Consider the following 16,589-nt stretch of genomic DNA (forward strand, 5'->3'; position numbering starts at 1 on the left):
CTTTAACCTGAGGCCGCACTGCTGGATGGTTACAAACAGAACAGTCATTTTGTTTTTAGTCGCGGTGTTTAGAATAAAATACATGGGCGGTTATGGAGTAGCACCAATACCTACTACTACATGTAGTAGTAGGTATTGGTAGCACACACTCTTGTCTACTATCTACCGACGGCTGTCTACTATTTACCGACGGCTGTTGGATGACGCAATGATTATAACAGCTGATTTTATTTCTTTATTTATGTGTGGTCAGCTCACCTCCCATAAGGATTACATGTAAATTTTGAAGGACCGTAGGAAAGAGTCCTGAAGTCAGATTATAAATTTTAAAGGCAATAAACCTGATCCTGAAGATAACGAACACAACTAAAAAAATCATCGAATTCGGTGCACACAAAAAAAGTTATTGAATGTCAAAATTTGAGGATCGATATTTATTAATATACATATATAGCGAGTTTTTGCAGCTTCAGTTATGTCGCTTCTTGCATCCCAATCGCCATCCTATTATATTAAGCGAGCAATTTCTGTATACCATATCTGTTTATATTTTTACATCTGGTTATTTATGTTCAACATCTCGAAAACGGCTCTAACGATTTTCACGAAATTTGGAACATAGTAGGTTTATGATATAAAAATTCGATTGCACTAGGTCTTATCCTTGGGAAAACTCGCTGAACGACATTAAAAGGATAATTCATCCTTGGCTAAAACAGCTGAGACTTGCGTCGTCTGTGGATAGTAAAAAGTGAGCGAGTGATTCTGTGGAAAATCAAAATATCGCATCCCCGAAATTCATAAGCTGACGTATAGCCAGCTGTAAAATATAAACACGATAATTTTAGAGAATTGTGTTCTGTTTATCAATAAATAAAAATAACGAGCGAAGCTTGGTGCACCGATATTATTTTCTTATTTATCCAGTCTCCTTCAAAAATGTATCTTCCATTTGAATGTGGCTGTTGTAGATCCATTTCTTTCGCGGTCTTCCACCCCTATTTCTGTTCGGGGTAACCAATTCTATACCTCTAAAGGTATTCTTTCTTATAATACTAGTAATAATTGTAATATTTAAAAGCTGAGATGAATGTGTGAATGTGAGATTACTGCCTCAGTATTTCTGAAATTCTTTTGTTATTAGGATTCCTTTCCTTGCAGACAGATGAGCTTCCAGGGAATATGGGATTCATGGACATGGTTTTAGCAATGAAGTGGACACAAAAGTACATAAGGTTTTTCTGCGGAGATAGCTCGAAAGTGACACTGTTCGGCCAAAGTGCCGGAGGGGCGGCAGTCACACTCATGATGGCCAGCCCTCTTGTTTCACCTGGTCAGTTACAACTCAATTTTAACTCAACTGTTTAATCCTACTACCTAAATCAGGCTCTTTTTTCGGAAACTCCATGTTTTTAGTTACCGGTAAACCGGGGTGACTTTGTCCCAATTTTGGGGAGTTGAGTTTTTAAACCGCTTGCAATAAATACTTAAGTTGCAACAAATCTCTAGCAATATTTTTTATAGTGTTCTGCAATGTCTAAAGAGTATTTTTCATTATAAAGTTAGTATTTTTCTCCGCTTTAATAAAGATATATTTTTTGAAATTTAGAGACATTGTCAACCAGGGTTTGGGGGGACTTTGAAAAATATATTGATAAAGTTCATTTTCAAGAGTTAGACAAAGTGAAACCAACTGTTAAAATGAATAATTACATTGAAAACAAATGAAATCCCCTTCAAAAAATCACAAATTTTTCTTTAAAAAAAATATCTGCTGCCTAAAGATCTCTTTTTGCGTCCAGGCATGTTGGCTCCAGCTGCAGAATCAGCTAAAAATGAATACTAAGATCGTATTAATCTCAAGCAAGGTGAAGATTTTGTTTTATTAGGTAGAATACATGATATTTATCATATTTTGAATTGTATTTGCATCATATCCTGCATAATATCACAATTTTTATACTGGGACAAAGTCACCCCAATTTCAACCTAAAAGTGACCACTTTGTATTCAACTCGTAACAGAACCCTAACCAGTTAAACTATGGATATTATAGATGTACCAATTGAAAGATAATAAAAAGGACAAAATAATAATTATGTACTCACCGATATCATAAGTCTTTTAGAAATAAGTTTTCTAATACGAAGTTTTCCGACAACGAAATCACAAGATTAAGCAAGTAGTTTAGTTTTATGTCGATAATATATCGAGATTTGACAAGATATCGATTGTGAAACCTCGATAATTATCAGGGCTACGAGTATCAATGTTGAACATCGATTTCGGATATCAGAGATAGGAGATAAACAACTGATTTGAATATTTTCCCGCGAGGTGGGACAAAGTCACCCCGGGGTGGAAAAAGTCACCCCGGCCGACGGTATGTTATTTTAAAAGTTGTGGTAGTAATGTTTAATTAAGTTAGAGTGTTGGTGGAGAATGATGAATATATTTTGAAATTGTAATACTATGTAATGATGAAAGATCTGTAATACTTTTGGTGAATTTTGAATACGAGTTATGAAACGAGTTGTGAATTTTGGTTGATATGTTTTTCGAACAGATATGTTCCAGAGAGTGATAGTTCAGAGTGGATCGTCACTATGCGACTGGGCGTTGGACCGGGACCCGGTGGAGCACGCCAAAAGGATTGCTGAGCTGGCAAATTGCACCGATCAGAACTTAGACGAGCTGGCACTGTGTCTTCACCGCACCAACACCTGGGAGCTCCTAGTCGCCCATTCTGACTTCTTAGTCAGTCTGTTCTAAGTAGTATTTTCTTTATAGTTATCGATAACTTTAATTCTTGGCGAAATCACAATAACTTCAATTGACGTTTCTGTGGTCATAAATTCTGATTGTAGAATTATTGACTTGAAACATGACATGCTGAGGAAATGTTCCAGATGGGGAAATCAATCTCACATGATATTTTATCGAAAATCTACATTCTGTGATCATAAATTCTGATTGTAGAATTATTGACTGAAAACAAAAGATGCTGAGGAAACGTTCCAGATGAGGAAATCAATCTCAGATGAAATTTTATTTTAAATCTATATTCTGTGATCATAAATTCTGATTGTAGAATATTATTGACTCAAAACAAAAGATGCTGAGGAAATGTTCCAGATGGGGAAATCAATCTCACATGATATTTTATCGAAAATCTACATTCTGTGATCATAAATTCTAATTGTAGAATATTATTGACTCAAAACAAAAGATGCTGAGGAAACGTTCCAGATGGGGAAATCAATCTCACATGAAATTTTATTTAAAATCTATATTCTGTGATCCTGTGATCATAAATTCTGATCTGAAACATTTGAAAGAATAAGACGTTGATATTGTCAATACCACTATATATATTCAAAAATTAATTCATATTACAGAACCAGGTTTCATGGTAACACCTACCACATCTTCAGCTGAACTAATGTGTTTGTTATTGTTGTGTTTGTTGTCAATAACAAACACATTAGTTCAGCTGGAGTGGCCGTAATCGAGTGGATTAGATGCTGGCTTTGTAATCCAAAGGCCCGGGTTCGAAACCCAGCCCGGGCAAGATATCTTCATCTCGGGCCACTCCCGTGTTTCGGATGGACACGTTAAGCCGTCGGTCCCGGCTGCCTAGAAGCAGTCGTTAGTCATGTCAGAGGCCCTGAAATTGATCAGTTGCGACCTGAAAACTGACACCAGACCTGAGCCAGGTCACACGATATTATTATTACTAGTTCAGCTGAAGATGTGGTAGGTGTTACCATGAAACCTAGTTCTGTAATATGAATTAATTTTTGAATATATATATATATAGTGGTATTGACAATATCAACGTCTTATACTTTCAATTATGGAGAAATACCACTACATCTCATACCATACAATCAAATTATGAAACATTTGACTTGAAACATATTAAGATGCTGAGGAAATGTTCCAGATGGGAAAATCAATCCCACAAGAAATTTTATAGAACATTTACAATCTTGCACCCTTTAGTCTGAGTTCGAATCCCGTCGGTATGCATGGACGTTTGATCATCTCATCAAATCACCCAGTCACTTTCAATTATCCACGTAATGTAAATTCCATTAAATTCAGTTGTTATAAAAAGATGAACCAAAAATTGAATTTGAAATATTTGTGAATGGGGCAGTTTTATACTGAAAGCTCAAGCTAATAGCTCATGTAGGGCATAATCCGAAAACATTCCATTTCAATAGCTTTTGTTTTAGATAAAAATCAAAATTTAGATTGAATTGGTAATCAAAATTCGGGGGAGGAACAGGCACATCCCGCCTGTTGATGTCCTCCACAAAATTATTTCAAAAAATAATGTGTATCATTGAATCAATAAAAGAATGAATAACCCTATTCTGAAGAAACTTCTAACTAAATTAACTATTCAAAATAGTTTTCTATTTAACCTTCCGGCAGTCGCGCTGTTGTAAAAAGTACAACAGTGTTTGCTGCACAAAACTATTTGATGGGTGGTGTCAGTGAATAAGTCACCTATGCGTTCCAAAACTTTCTCCCCATCATTCCACTGAGTTGCAGTATCAACCGAGCAATGGTTCAGTCTTTAGGTGCCATTTAGTCGCGACAATGCATAAGTCGCACTGTGCATAAGATAGGGAAAGACTGTATACGGTGACTGTAAACGAACCAATAACACAGAATTGATGGCTTTGCTTGGTGTACCTTATTGGGCTATGAAATGGTAATCATCCAAATGTTCATAGACGTAAAATAATCCAACAAGATGGAAAAAGTAATTATACAATTAATTAATATGTTTTGACAGTAAACAGAGTATATAACACTTGAAAAAATGGCTGTTGTAAAAAGAACAACACGCGACTGCTCGTGTGACTGAGTAGGGCGCGACCACCGAAATGTTAAGAAAACCTAGTGAAATTATAGAAATGTATAGTATAGTGAGACGGTGAGACTGAAACCTCAAGTTACCAACTTCCTTATTCAAAAGGAATTGATTAATGTAGCTGGGTGATTATGTGTTCTTGGTCTTGAAGATGCTCAATAATTGAATAAGATTACGACGAAAAATTGTTATAAAGTTTCTTATTTATATAAATTAATAAAATATTCATGTCAGAAAAAATTGTGAAAAGTGGAATTTTCATGACAGAAATTGGTATTGTTTTTTTATAAAATAATTGGTATTGTTTTAGTAAATTTATGTACCAACTCAAACTTTCCTCCGATTATTCTCAACTCAAGTTTTCTAAACTTTCAAATCAAATAAAATCATTTATTGTTAAAAAACATTGGAAATGTTACAACAATGTCAAGATATCATGTCCCAATAAATACTACACTAACTATGTCATAACTAGCCTATATGACCAATACGAAAAATATTAACACAAAAACATTTAACACGCCAATCAAAATTCAACTGCGAAAAATTCATCCGCCGTATACAGACATTTCCCAATTAACAAGTCCCTCAAATCACTACCTCCGTAAACAAAGCTATAGTGCATTCTGGTGACGTCAGCACAGGTAGGGCTCCTACACCAATAACAATTTGTTGATTTCAGCTGATCTATATCAGTTAGTATTTTTTAACAAAGCCATAGTGCATTCTGGTGACGTCAGCACAGGTAGGGCTCCTACACCAATAAAATTTTGTTGATTTCAGCTGATCTATATCAGCTAGTGTTTTTATTGGTGTAGGAGCCCTACCTGTGCTGACGTTACCATCAACCACCTGTCATGCACTACGGCTTTGTTTACGGAGATTCGATATCTATCACTCTCACGGACTCAGGTAGGCAGTTGAATAATTTTAAGGACATTTGCTGCCAGCTCTGTTTAGATACTTTGTAACGGCAGTTACACACCGGTACCCACTTTCTAAACTGTTTTTCTATAATCTTATGTTACATCAATTTACCAGATTTATAATGTATTGTATTATTTTAAAACTCAAAATTATTGGATTGTTCTATGAAGCATTGATAACGCTTGTTTTGTTCTAGACTGAAGTATTGGTGACTGAGGGCCAAGCTGTTAAAGGGAACAACGGAGGTAACCATGCAGTTATACAGGCAGCTGGTCCCAATGCATTCCTCATAGAAGATCCCCATGTCTTGTTCAAAGAAGGACGCTACAGACATGTTCCAATGATGGCCGGCATTACAAAGCATGAAGGAAGCTTTTTCCTTGGAAGTAAGTCAACCTTCTTGCAAACAAATACCTCAAGTACAACAATCTGGGTCGAACTATCAATGGGTGGATTTTTTAGTAAATTATCATTGAGTGATTAAACCTGAATATCCTGGCGCCTGTTTCATAAAAAATTAGAAGTCCTGTAATTCCCACCAACCGTTAAAAACTGGATAATTCAATCTTATTACTTTAATATCAACGTAATATGGGCTAGATATTTTCCCCTAATAGTTCGACATCTTATTTTTGGAATTATGATCTAAATTCTTGAGTTCTGTAATGTCTTTTCTTTTACTTTTGTTATAATGTAATTATTGCTACTCCTACTGGCGGACAAGTTATACTTTTGCCAGTAGAAATCCGCTATGTAAAATAAATAATACAGTGTAATATGTATATTAATAACTATGTTATTTTGCTTTTGAGAACTTGTATTTTGATTTTGTATTGTGTACGTTTTTGTGGAATAAATTTGAATTTGAATTCAGGAACAGCTGATTTTATCGGCTATACTGAGCATGTAAATGGAATGGTGATTCTCCTGTATTACAGGACTTGTAACTTTTATGAAACAGGCCCCTGGATACTGGGATAGTTTCCGAATTGTAATGACTTTAATTGATTATTCTTTTTATATATTCCCTTCAAAATATCAATGAAAATAACGAGAACAACCGGAGTAAACCTGTAGAGAAGAATTGATATAACATGCTCCTGTGAAATAATAATTTTTACTAGTAGTTCTGGGAACAGTAGACCTCACGCAGTATTCTCATCCACAAGTACCTAATTGAAACTAAAGACCTAAGGAAATACAGAAATAGACTGGCTTCTCCACACATCTGTGTAATCACTTGTCAGCTGATTTATGATGAATAATTCTATAGTCTGATTTTTACTCTAATATTGGCGTATGAAGGAGGCTCCTTTTTCCTTTTATATTATCCTTGAAATGCAAAATTTCCAAAAACCTTGTATGTCGACGCGCAATTAAAAAAAGAACATACCTGTCAAATTTCATGAAAATCTATTACCGCGTTTCGCCGTAAATGCGCAACATATAAACATATAAACATTTAAACATTAAGAGAAATGCCAAGCCGTCGACTTCAATCTTAGACTTCACTTCTCTCGGTCAATTAAAATTAGTTCTTTTTTTGACATTTCAAGTCTCTTCAATTCTAGAGAAGAATTAATTTAAATGGACGAATATCTAAATTATCAAATGTACACACATGACAGTGACATTTAAGGATGCAAATTGAACATTAAACATCATTACATAGAATTTATTAATAAATGCACTTCACAATAGAATTAAATAAACGGCATAATTGATTTTGATGAGTCCTATCATAGAGAAACGATAGCATAAGTAGATATCCCATGGTATATAGGGCGTTTATGTCGCCACTTTTACTGTTATCCCAAGCCGATAGTTCACGCAGTTCTTTCCTATGCAGCTGTGTGATGCTGGTAGTCTCTCAAATTGTGCCGTTCATACACTGTCACCCCAACAGAACAGTAAAAATTGACAATAATCGACAGTAATCGGCTTCAGATAACAGTAAAAGTTGCGACATAAATTCCCTATACCATGGAATATCTACTTACGCTATTGTTTCTCTATGGTCCTATTATACTGGTGGACTTGTAAACATATTAATGAAACATTCTCTTGATGAAAGTAGGTGACTACTGAAGTTGTGATCCATCAAATAATTCAACAGACACAGAAGATGTAAGAGCAGGATGAAACCTTTTCAAGTAAATCATAATAGAATGTTGGAATCTCATTATCCTGGATATTGGAATAATTTCCTTAAAGTGTTTCTTAATGCACCGAGATCGCCAACATTTTGTCACCAGCTATTGACTTTTTTACCACAAATCGACTTCACGAGGGTGCTGAGTGCCCTTCGAGAGAGCTTTGACTGAGCTTCAACTCAGCTACCATCCTGACGTGTGCAGCATACTAAGGCAATTTCTAAGCTGTTCTGCTGCACTAGATAACCATACAAAAAACTAAGTGTTATAATGTATATCTTTGTAACTCACTTTTTTGTTCAAATAAAATAAATAATTGTAATAGATTCTATTAATTCATGTTGTTTTATTTTCTTACAGATATTTACGATTTTATTCTTGTACGGGATAATAACACAAACGATACTGAGTATTTGAAAAAAGAATTTATCAAGGACACCCTTAAATTCAGTGGTAAGTCTTCAACTTGTTTGCATCCTAAGATAAAAATTGGGTAAAAATGTTGTTATCAATATTGGTATTCAAGAATATAAAAGATGTCATTTTTAATTATTATTTTTGATGTAGGAGTTCCGTTATTTCAAATTAACAATTATTTTTAAACGAAATTCCAAAGTATTAAAAATAATTATTAATTAATTAGCATTTGAACAAATGCAACTTCTAATTTACTTTCATCTGTTATTTCAAATTCTTTATAAATCTTTAGCAAAAAAATATACCTGGGATGTTTGTATGTTCAGTGCGCTAACCATTAGACGCTGAGACGCTTGTGAATGTGATAAAATTTGTTGTACTGTATTTCAAGCATTGTTGTCCAGTCCACGCAACAGAGTGCCACAAAATATTTTGATTGAATGTTTCAAAGGCTTGAATCTGCCAAAATTATAATTATATATATAATAAAATTATATTATTATTTAATTAATTATGAAAAATCAAGAAGAAAGATTAAAATTTGGGTTTCAAGTTGCATAAATTGAATTTTAGGAAACTAAAATTATGTAAAATGTGGTATTCCAATTCAGTTGGAAATCTAAGTTTAGCTAAGCTATATGTAAAAGCTATAGCTTTTAGTTAAGCTATATGTAAATTGTGGTATTCCAATTCAGTTCGAAATCTAAGTTTTCTTAAGGTGCGTACAGATATACGCGCCGCGAACATGAGCAATTCACTTTTAATCAGCTGATTATATCTGTATTTTTACAGAAACGGTAAGATACAGATATAAAAAGCCTGGCATCAGCTGATTAAAATTGAATTGCTCATGTTCGCGGCCAAGCTTCTTATATCTGTATCTTACAGTTTCTGTAAAAATACAGATATAGTCAGCTGATTAAAAGTGAACTGCTCATGTTCGCGGCGCGTATATCTGCACGCACCTTTAGATTTCGAGCTAGAAATCTTTGCTAAGAATTGATTATAAAAACAGTATAATCGTCTCTTATCATGTAGACGTTGTTTTTTCAAGGAATCGATGATACAACTGGAGCCGTAACGGATACTTTTCAAGACAAATATTTCAAGGATGATGAAGTTGGCAATTTTACAGCTATGATACCAGGCCTCATTGATGTAAGAAAATACTTATTCCTGATCATATTATATGTACTATTATAGCAGGAGGTACTTCCATAGAGTAAGGATAAGCGTAAGTCTTAGGTCTTACATGATCTCAAGTCTATATCTTTAGATGTTAGGTATAGATTTTTAAGGTCTTAAAGATCTTAACTCTATTTGTTTGTCTCTGGTACTTCATACAACAGGTATCAGCACCACTTTTGTTCATGCTTTGCAATCTGTAAGTAGGCTAATTTATAGTTTCTTGTTCTGAGTAAATGATTGCGGCGGAGTCCCAAACAATTGGGAGTTGATAGAAGATAACTGTAACAAAACTTCTACACCTAATGAGGTTTAATTATTCAAATCATTCTTCAAAATTTTCTGAAATAACTCAATTTATTCAAAGTGCGGTGATATTAAGTGCAATATTTGACTATAGTTTGGTATTTTAATCATTCTAAATTCAAAATTTGTAGCTCATATATTTTTGGACAGAACTTTGAACTTCAACTTTTCCTCAGTAAGAACGTAACCTATTTTTTCGGACATTTTATTATTTATCAAAATTTGGGAACAGAATAGTTTTGGGCTATGCCTGTTGTTCTATCCCGGTCATATTCATATGATTTGTAATTATATAAACAAATAAATAAATAAATATATTAGAGATTTATCACGAGGAAAAAAATATTCCAGAAAATGAACGTGAACTCATTTTTTGAACAGATTGAAACATATTGATTAGTTGTAAAATTATCCTAGTGCAAGCAGTAATAACACTATATTATAATGATCACCGGCTACTCAGTGGGTATAACTAGATACTAAGGACCGGTTTCAGAGCTCGGAATTTAGCCAAGTTCTAAACTTTAAACAGCTAGAGTCAGAAAAATTGCTTTACGAAACGGGGCGTAGTCGCAGTCCACGTTTAAATTTAATTTCGAAAAACAAGAAAATTGAACACAAAATAAAATAGTGTAAAGTTTCAGCTATTTCAAATAATATAGGAATGTTTAATTTCGTCAAGGAAAAACGTTTTCAATCATGGGGAAATAAGGATTATCAAAAAAACTGTGACTATTTCCATTTCGGAAAGCCAATTTTCTGACTCCAGCTGTTTAAAGTCTGGAACTTGGCTAAATCCCGAGCTCGGAAACCGGTCCTAAATCTGACCAATAATAGGAGTGAAATTTTGGAATTGTATTGCAATGAATCGCTCTTGCACAGTGGAAATGAGTTTTATATTTATCAAGTGTTAGTGTATTGTTTTCGAAAATAGATTCTCTAACTTTGAATTTCCAGATTTGTGGAGTTACATTATTAAAAGCATGTCTGCTGCAACAAATTAGACACAACAGGCAATTACAACCGAGCTATTTGTATTCGTTCAATTATAAGGGTCATCTTACAAAATTTGGGTATGGAGAAGAGGTCAACTATCCCTTTGGCGGAGGTAATAATTTCGTTACAATGATATTAATTTAATCGTATTGGTAAAGTTTTTCCCTTACTATCCTCTACTGAAATATGTTACGGAAATAAACGTATTTTCTTTAAAGAGTTGAACACTACCAGAAACGTTTAAATGGATTATAATATTTGATTCTGATTTTCCATTTTAGCATCTAAAGCACGAAATATACCTGTAATACTCGTATTATTGTATAATACAGTATCTATTCATAACAGAAGGCCAGCAAACCGGAGTAAACAGCTGCGACCACCGCAATGTCTATGACGTGTTTACTACAGTTGTGTGTTCTACTGCAGAGTGTGATAGGTACTAAATTGTACAATAATATTGCAGGTCTATGGGCCGCTTAATCCTTTTCAGCCTATATTGAGGAAATACAAATATATCAAGTCAAGGTTCTGACTCTGTACAGTTTGTTGTAAATCTGCAATCATGAAGTTGTAAATACGTCAAAACATCTAAAAATGTATCCTATACTATTAAACGAGCAACTTCAGTTTATATGTTTGTATTTCACCGGATCTCGAAAACGGCTCTAACGATTCTCACGAAATTCAGAACATAGTAGGTTTATAATATAAAGATTCGATTGCACTAGGTCTCATCCCTGTGAAAACTCGCTGAAGGACCTAAAATGATAATTATTATTAATCCTTGGGAAAACAGCTGATAATAATTATTTAGTCGTCTGTTGGTGATGGAAGTGAGTGAGCGAGTTCATGTGTGTGGGACTGTGTCAAAATTATGACTCAGCTATTGAACTTTTATAATCATTTAATCAAGTACTTAGTGCCGGTTGCAAAAAAGCCGGATTATTTTCAATCCTGATTAATTCCAGTAGATCCATCTTTTTGAAATGGTCTTCTTCGATTTGGTTCACGTGAAGTTAATCAGGATTAAAATTTAACCGGCTTTTGTGCAACTGGGCCTTTGTGAGGGAAACTATTGCATTCCTCTGGGAACTAATCTAAATTTACTGTGATTAGATAGAACATTTCTGTATGAATGTTATTATAATTTCTTCTTTCGTAATAATTTTTTTATGCTTTTGTACTCCAGAACGAAGGATATTGTTCATAATGTTGTAAAGATTTCCAAACATCTTAACATTTATATTATTGTTTTTGCTCTATCTGCTGTCACACTGTTAGTAATATGGATGATTCATTCAATTACTCTTTTTGGAAAATAATTACGTTATATATAAAATAATAACTAAAATAATAGTTAAGATTTTTGACAAAATTAAGTAATAACATTAACGATTGTTAATCATATTTATTTGTTTACAGGGGTTGCTCACTCAGATGATTTGATCTACCTTTTTCCTCACCCCAAAGGTGAACTGAAGCCTCATGAGGTGGAAGTCGCTAAAACAGTAGTGAAAATTTGGACCAGTTTTGCAATTGATGGGTAAGGAGAAATTCTTTAAAGAATAGTATTTATTTCAATTGAGATCATATTTGTCATACGTTTATTATCGCTATCTATATTCTACCCAAAGTATCTCATCTTGTAAATTACCTCTTTTAGGTCTATGTACTTCTCCAAGATAGAAGGTACCAAATGTCAAGTCTGTATTAATTTCAATTTATGTTTAATTACGTACGGGTACTAGTACCCTTTTTCATTTTCTTTTAGATACCATTAGTTTTGGCTATTATCAAATAATGTCAGGAATCAAAATATCAAAAATAATTTAGACACATTATAATCTCAAAATCATTGTTTCAAAATATATTATTTTGACACGTGATTGGCCGAAACAAGTAGTATCTAAAAGAACATTAAAACAGGACGCTAGTAATTCTATGTCATTAAAATTTCAAGTTGCCCTATTGAAATTAATGAAAAATATGGATTAATTTATGTATTTATCACAAGTGAAAATGCATAATGAAAGGACACGTTTGTAGTCGTAATAGTTCAATGACTGAGCTACTGAACTCAATAGCTCTTGTTGACCGAGCGAAGTGAGGTTCAAGATTCAAGTCGACGGTTTTGCATTTCTCTTTTGTTTAAATGTTTATATTTATGTTTTTATGTTACGCATTTACAGCGAAACGCAGCAATAGATTTTCATGAAATTTGACAAGTATGTTCCTTTTTGAATTTCGCGTCGACGTATACATACGGTTTTTTGAAATTTTGCATTTTAAGGATAATACAAGAGGAAAACGAGTCTCCTTTGAACGCCAATATTACCGTAAAAATCAGACTTTAGAATTATTCATCATAAATCAGCTGTCTAGTGGACTATAATACAACCCGTTCAAAAACATCGAACATCTTGAAAATGTATCTTTCCATCAACGTTGTACACTCAGCGCTCACACTCACATTCGACACGTCACGGTACGATAGGATAGAAAGCTCCATGTTTATTTAGGATTTTTCTAGACATTTTAAATTGATAAATTATTTACTAGTAGTTCTGTGAACAGTAGACCTCACGCAGTATTCTCATCCACAAGTACCTGATTGAAACTATAAACCTTATGGAAATACAGCAATAGACTGGCTTCTCCACACATCTGTGTAATCACTTGTCTGCTGATTTATGATGAATAATTCTATATTCTGATTTTTACTCTAATATTGGCGTATGAAGGAGGCTCCTTTTTCCTTTTATATTATCCTTGAAATGCAAAATTTCCAAAAAACCTTGTATATACGTCGATGCGCAATTAAAAAAGGAACATACCTGTCAAATTTCATGAAAATCTATTACTGTGTTTCGCCGTAAATGCGCAACATATAAACATTAAGAGAAATGCTAAACCGTCGACTTGAATCGTAGACCTCACTTCGCTCGGTCAATAAATTTTTGAGAAAACAACAACAGATCAATGTAGCTTACTGAGCGCAAGGTCTACTGTTCACAGAACTACTAGTATTTTTGGAGGAAAGTATAAAGTGTGAGTGAAACGGGCTAAAATGATTTTGAAAATTGGTACTGTAATGTCTTAGTGAATACAAAAACTATGAATCAGTGACAGAAAACTTGAGTAGGGTTACAGGGACATGATGAATCCTAGTCGAAGCGTTCTTGAAAATGTTAAGAATCCTCATTCAAGTTACTTTTGTATTTTTCTTAATCGTGAATAGAGCTCAAAACTTTCATTTTCACGTGCAACCTGAAATGTCAGGGTTCAATTCAAGCAACCAGAGCTCATAGATAGATTTGAGTGATTTAATAACTGTTTGAATTTAGTGATACTGTGATTTCAGACAGCCGTACGTGAATGATGATGTTGAGTGGCTTCCGATGAGCACCGCCAATGGTCCCTACTTGAGGATAGCACTGCCAAGCCAGCTCAAAGAAAATTTCATGCACGAATACAACATAACAGTGACGGAAGGCTACGATGACATAGAGGACATGTATCGAACATCTGACGGCCAAAACTTACGAGCTTTCAATTTGGGTCTCTCACTCACAATCCTCTTATTAAGCCTGCGATTTCTCTGATGGTACTAGGGCGACTATTATAGAGTGAATTTTAGGCGAATCAATGCTTTGACCAATCACTTTATGAACGACGCTTGGAAACGGCTGAAGATCATAAGTGACTAATAGATGTAATTTTTAGTGTGATCATGGAGTATATGAATGGTGCAAGTTAATTTAAAACTATAATGTAGCATGCAACAATGATTGAATCTTTTTAAATTTACGGGATACGTATTGATACCGTTCAAACTCAATACAATTTAATTTTATATTGAATCAGTAAATATTTAATAATCATTAACTTATAGATTTAGAAAAATAGTCTTTGAACGATCATTTTTTAATCACTACAGAGGACTTTGATCTGCAATTCAATGATTAGAAAGTTTTTTGTGACGTGTAAAGAGAATCTCAATAATTTACTATCTTATAATAAAAATCCACTGTTATGATACAAAAGAAATGCTGTAAATTTTAGAATAAATTGATTTTTCTATTAAATTTTCAATGTTATTACCCAATCCATTATGCCCATTTGATGAATAAAATTATTGGTTGATGAAATAAATTATGAGAACATGACTAAATTGTTTGAAAGCAGAGCAAGTGCTGATGAATTGAATGGTTTGTTTCCAGCCAATGGGCTAGACTGTAAAGTTTCAAGGGGTATAGTGAGTCCTTTATTGTTAGCTGTTATTTTAATATTTATTTTATTTATTTATTCATATACAAATAAAATCCAGGTAAAAACAACATGCATTCGCCCAAAACTGCTCTAAACCTTAATTTGGAATACACAGTCTGGAGGTTATGTAAAAATTATAACTTAATTCACACACTATTTTGAGGGCAAAAAAATGTATCTACTACAATTTTGAATTTATCAGCTAAATTAATTTCAAAATACAAATCCAAACAAAAATATTCCTTCACAATCGCCAAAAATATTAAAAATTTTACTTAGATCCACAATTATTTATAGCCTACTCATGTAAACATTGATATAGATTCATATCTTTGATCAGGTAAACTAGTTTTCTAAAGTGGCCCTTCTCTGCACTGTGTGATCAATATATTAAAGAGAGATCTGCAAAAGAAGGCAGAATCATTTTCAGGCTAGACTTTCAGGAGAAGAGCTTTAAAACACGTCAAAAAACTATACCGTACCAGCTGAGTATTTTATATAGGATCTCACTCACCTCTTACTTTTATGATCAAACTCTATTTGCGAAGGATGCAGTACAGCCTTCCTAAAGAAACTAGAGGCTGCTATCTCACTCTGATGTTTCCATTTTATAGACTAAACTAGCCGTCAGACTCGCTTCGCTTGCTATATCCGTCTAGCCAGGGGGCTCGGCCACCTGGACCCCCGACTGGATCGTTCAAAAATGATATCACCGGGCTCGCTTCGCTCGCCAAAAACGCAGATTTTGGGCGTATCTTTGGCGTTATTTCAAATTCCTTCTAACACAACATTATTACACCCTAGCTTAGCTTCTGTACTAAATCTGAACAATTTCTGTTCATTTGTTCTCGATAAATCTGAGAAAAAGCAAAAACCGCTAATTTTGGGCGTATCTTAGACGTTATTGCAAATTCCTTCTAACAAAACATTATTACACCCTAGCTGAGCTTCTGCACTAAATTTGAACATTTTCTGTTCATTTGTTCTCGATAAAGCTGAGAAAACGCTGGAAAACGCAGATTTTGGGCGTATCTTTGGAAAATTTTCCAAATCCGTTCTTAGTGCGCCTCTAAAGGGCCAACTGAACATACCTACCAAATTTGAACGTTTTTGGTCCGGTAGATTTCTAGTTCAGCGAGTGAGTGAGTCAGGCAGTCAGTGAGTGAGTGCCATTTCGCTTTTATATAATTATATAAATATTTTGGAGAAGACGCCGCATTATGAGTCAAGCCACTACCACCTAGATTAAATAAATGTAAATTTAGGTGTTAGTGGTCAAGCACCTTGTATTTTTAACCAACTTGATCAGGATTTGATCATCTAGGACCTTTGACCATCAATCGAAACTAGTTCGAGAGATCACACAATAAGTTTGCCAATGTCATCACGACTACGTGTCTCCTGAAGAAGGTGGGCAAATAGAGCAAAACAAGCAAAAATTTAGC

At 34.0% G+C, this 16,589-nt stretch overlaps 1 protein-coding gene across 2 annotated transcripts in view; it reads left to right on the plus strand.

Moving 5' to 3' along the window:
* LOC111064566 (esterase E4) overlaps positions 1–14,960 on the plus strand; it is a 53,463-nt gene extending 38,503 nt beyond the window's left edge. The window contains exons 4-11 of one of the 2 annotated variants that reach the window (XM_039425367.1): positions 1,145–1,333; positions 2,567–2,757; positions 6,012–6,201; positions 8,329–8,421; positions 9,440–9,543; positions 10,834–10,984; positions 12,298–12,418; positions 14,237–14,960. In XM_039425367.1, the coding sequence (XP_039281301.1) occupies positions 1,145–1,333; positions 2,567–2,757; positions 6,012–6,201; positions 8,329–8,421; positions 9,440–9,543; positions 10,834–10,984; positions 12,298–12,418; positions 14,237–14,477 (1,280 nt within the window). In that variant the 3' untranslated portion in view covers positions 14,478–14,960. The remainder of the gene's footprint in view (positions 1–1,144; positions 1,334–2,566; positions 2,758–6,011; positions 6,202–8,328; positions 8,422–9,439; positions 9,544–10,833; positions 10,985–12,297; positions 12,419–14,236) is intronic. The other variant, XM_039425366.1, reaches the window with a different exon arrangement.
* Positions 14,961–16,589: the final 1,629 nt, after the last annotated feature.

The sequence above is a fragment of the Nilaparvata lugens genome, chromosome 3 (assembly GCF_014356525.2).
Source record: "Nilaparvata lugens isolate BPH chromosome 3, ASM1435652v1, whole genome shotgun sequence".
Taxonomy (NCBI): Eukaryota; Metazoa; Arthropoda; class Insecta; order Hemiptera; family Delphacidae; genus Nilaparvata; species Nilaparvata lugens.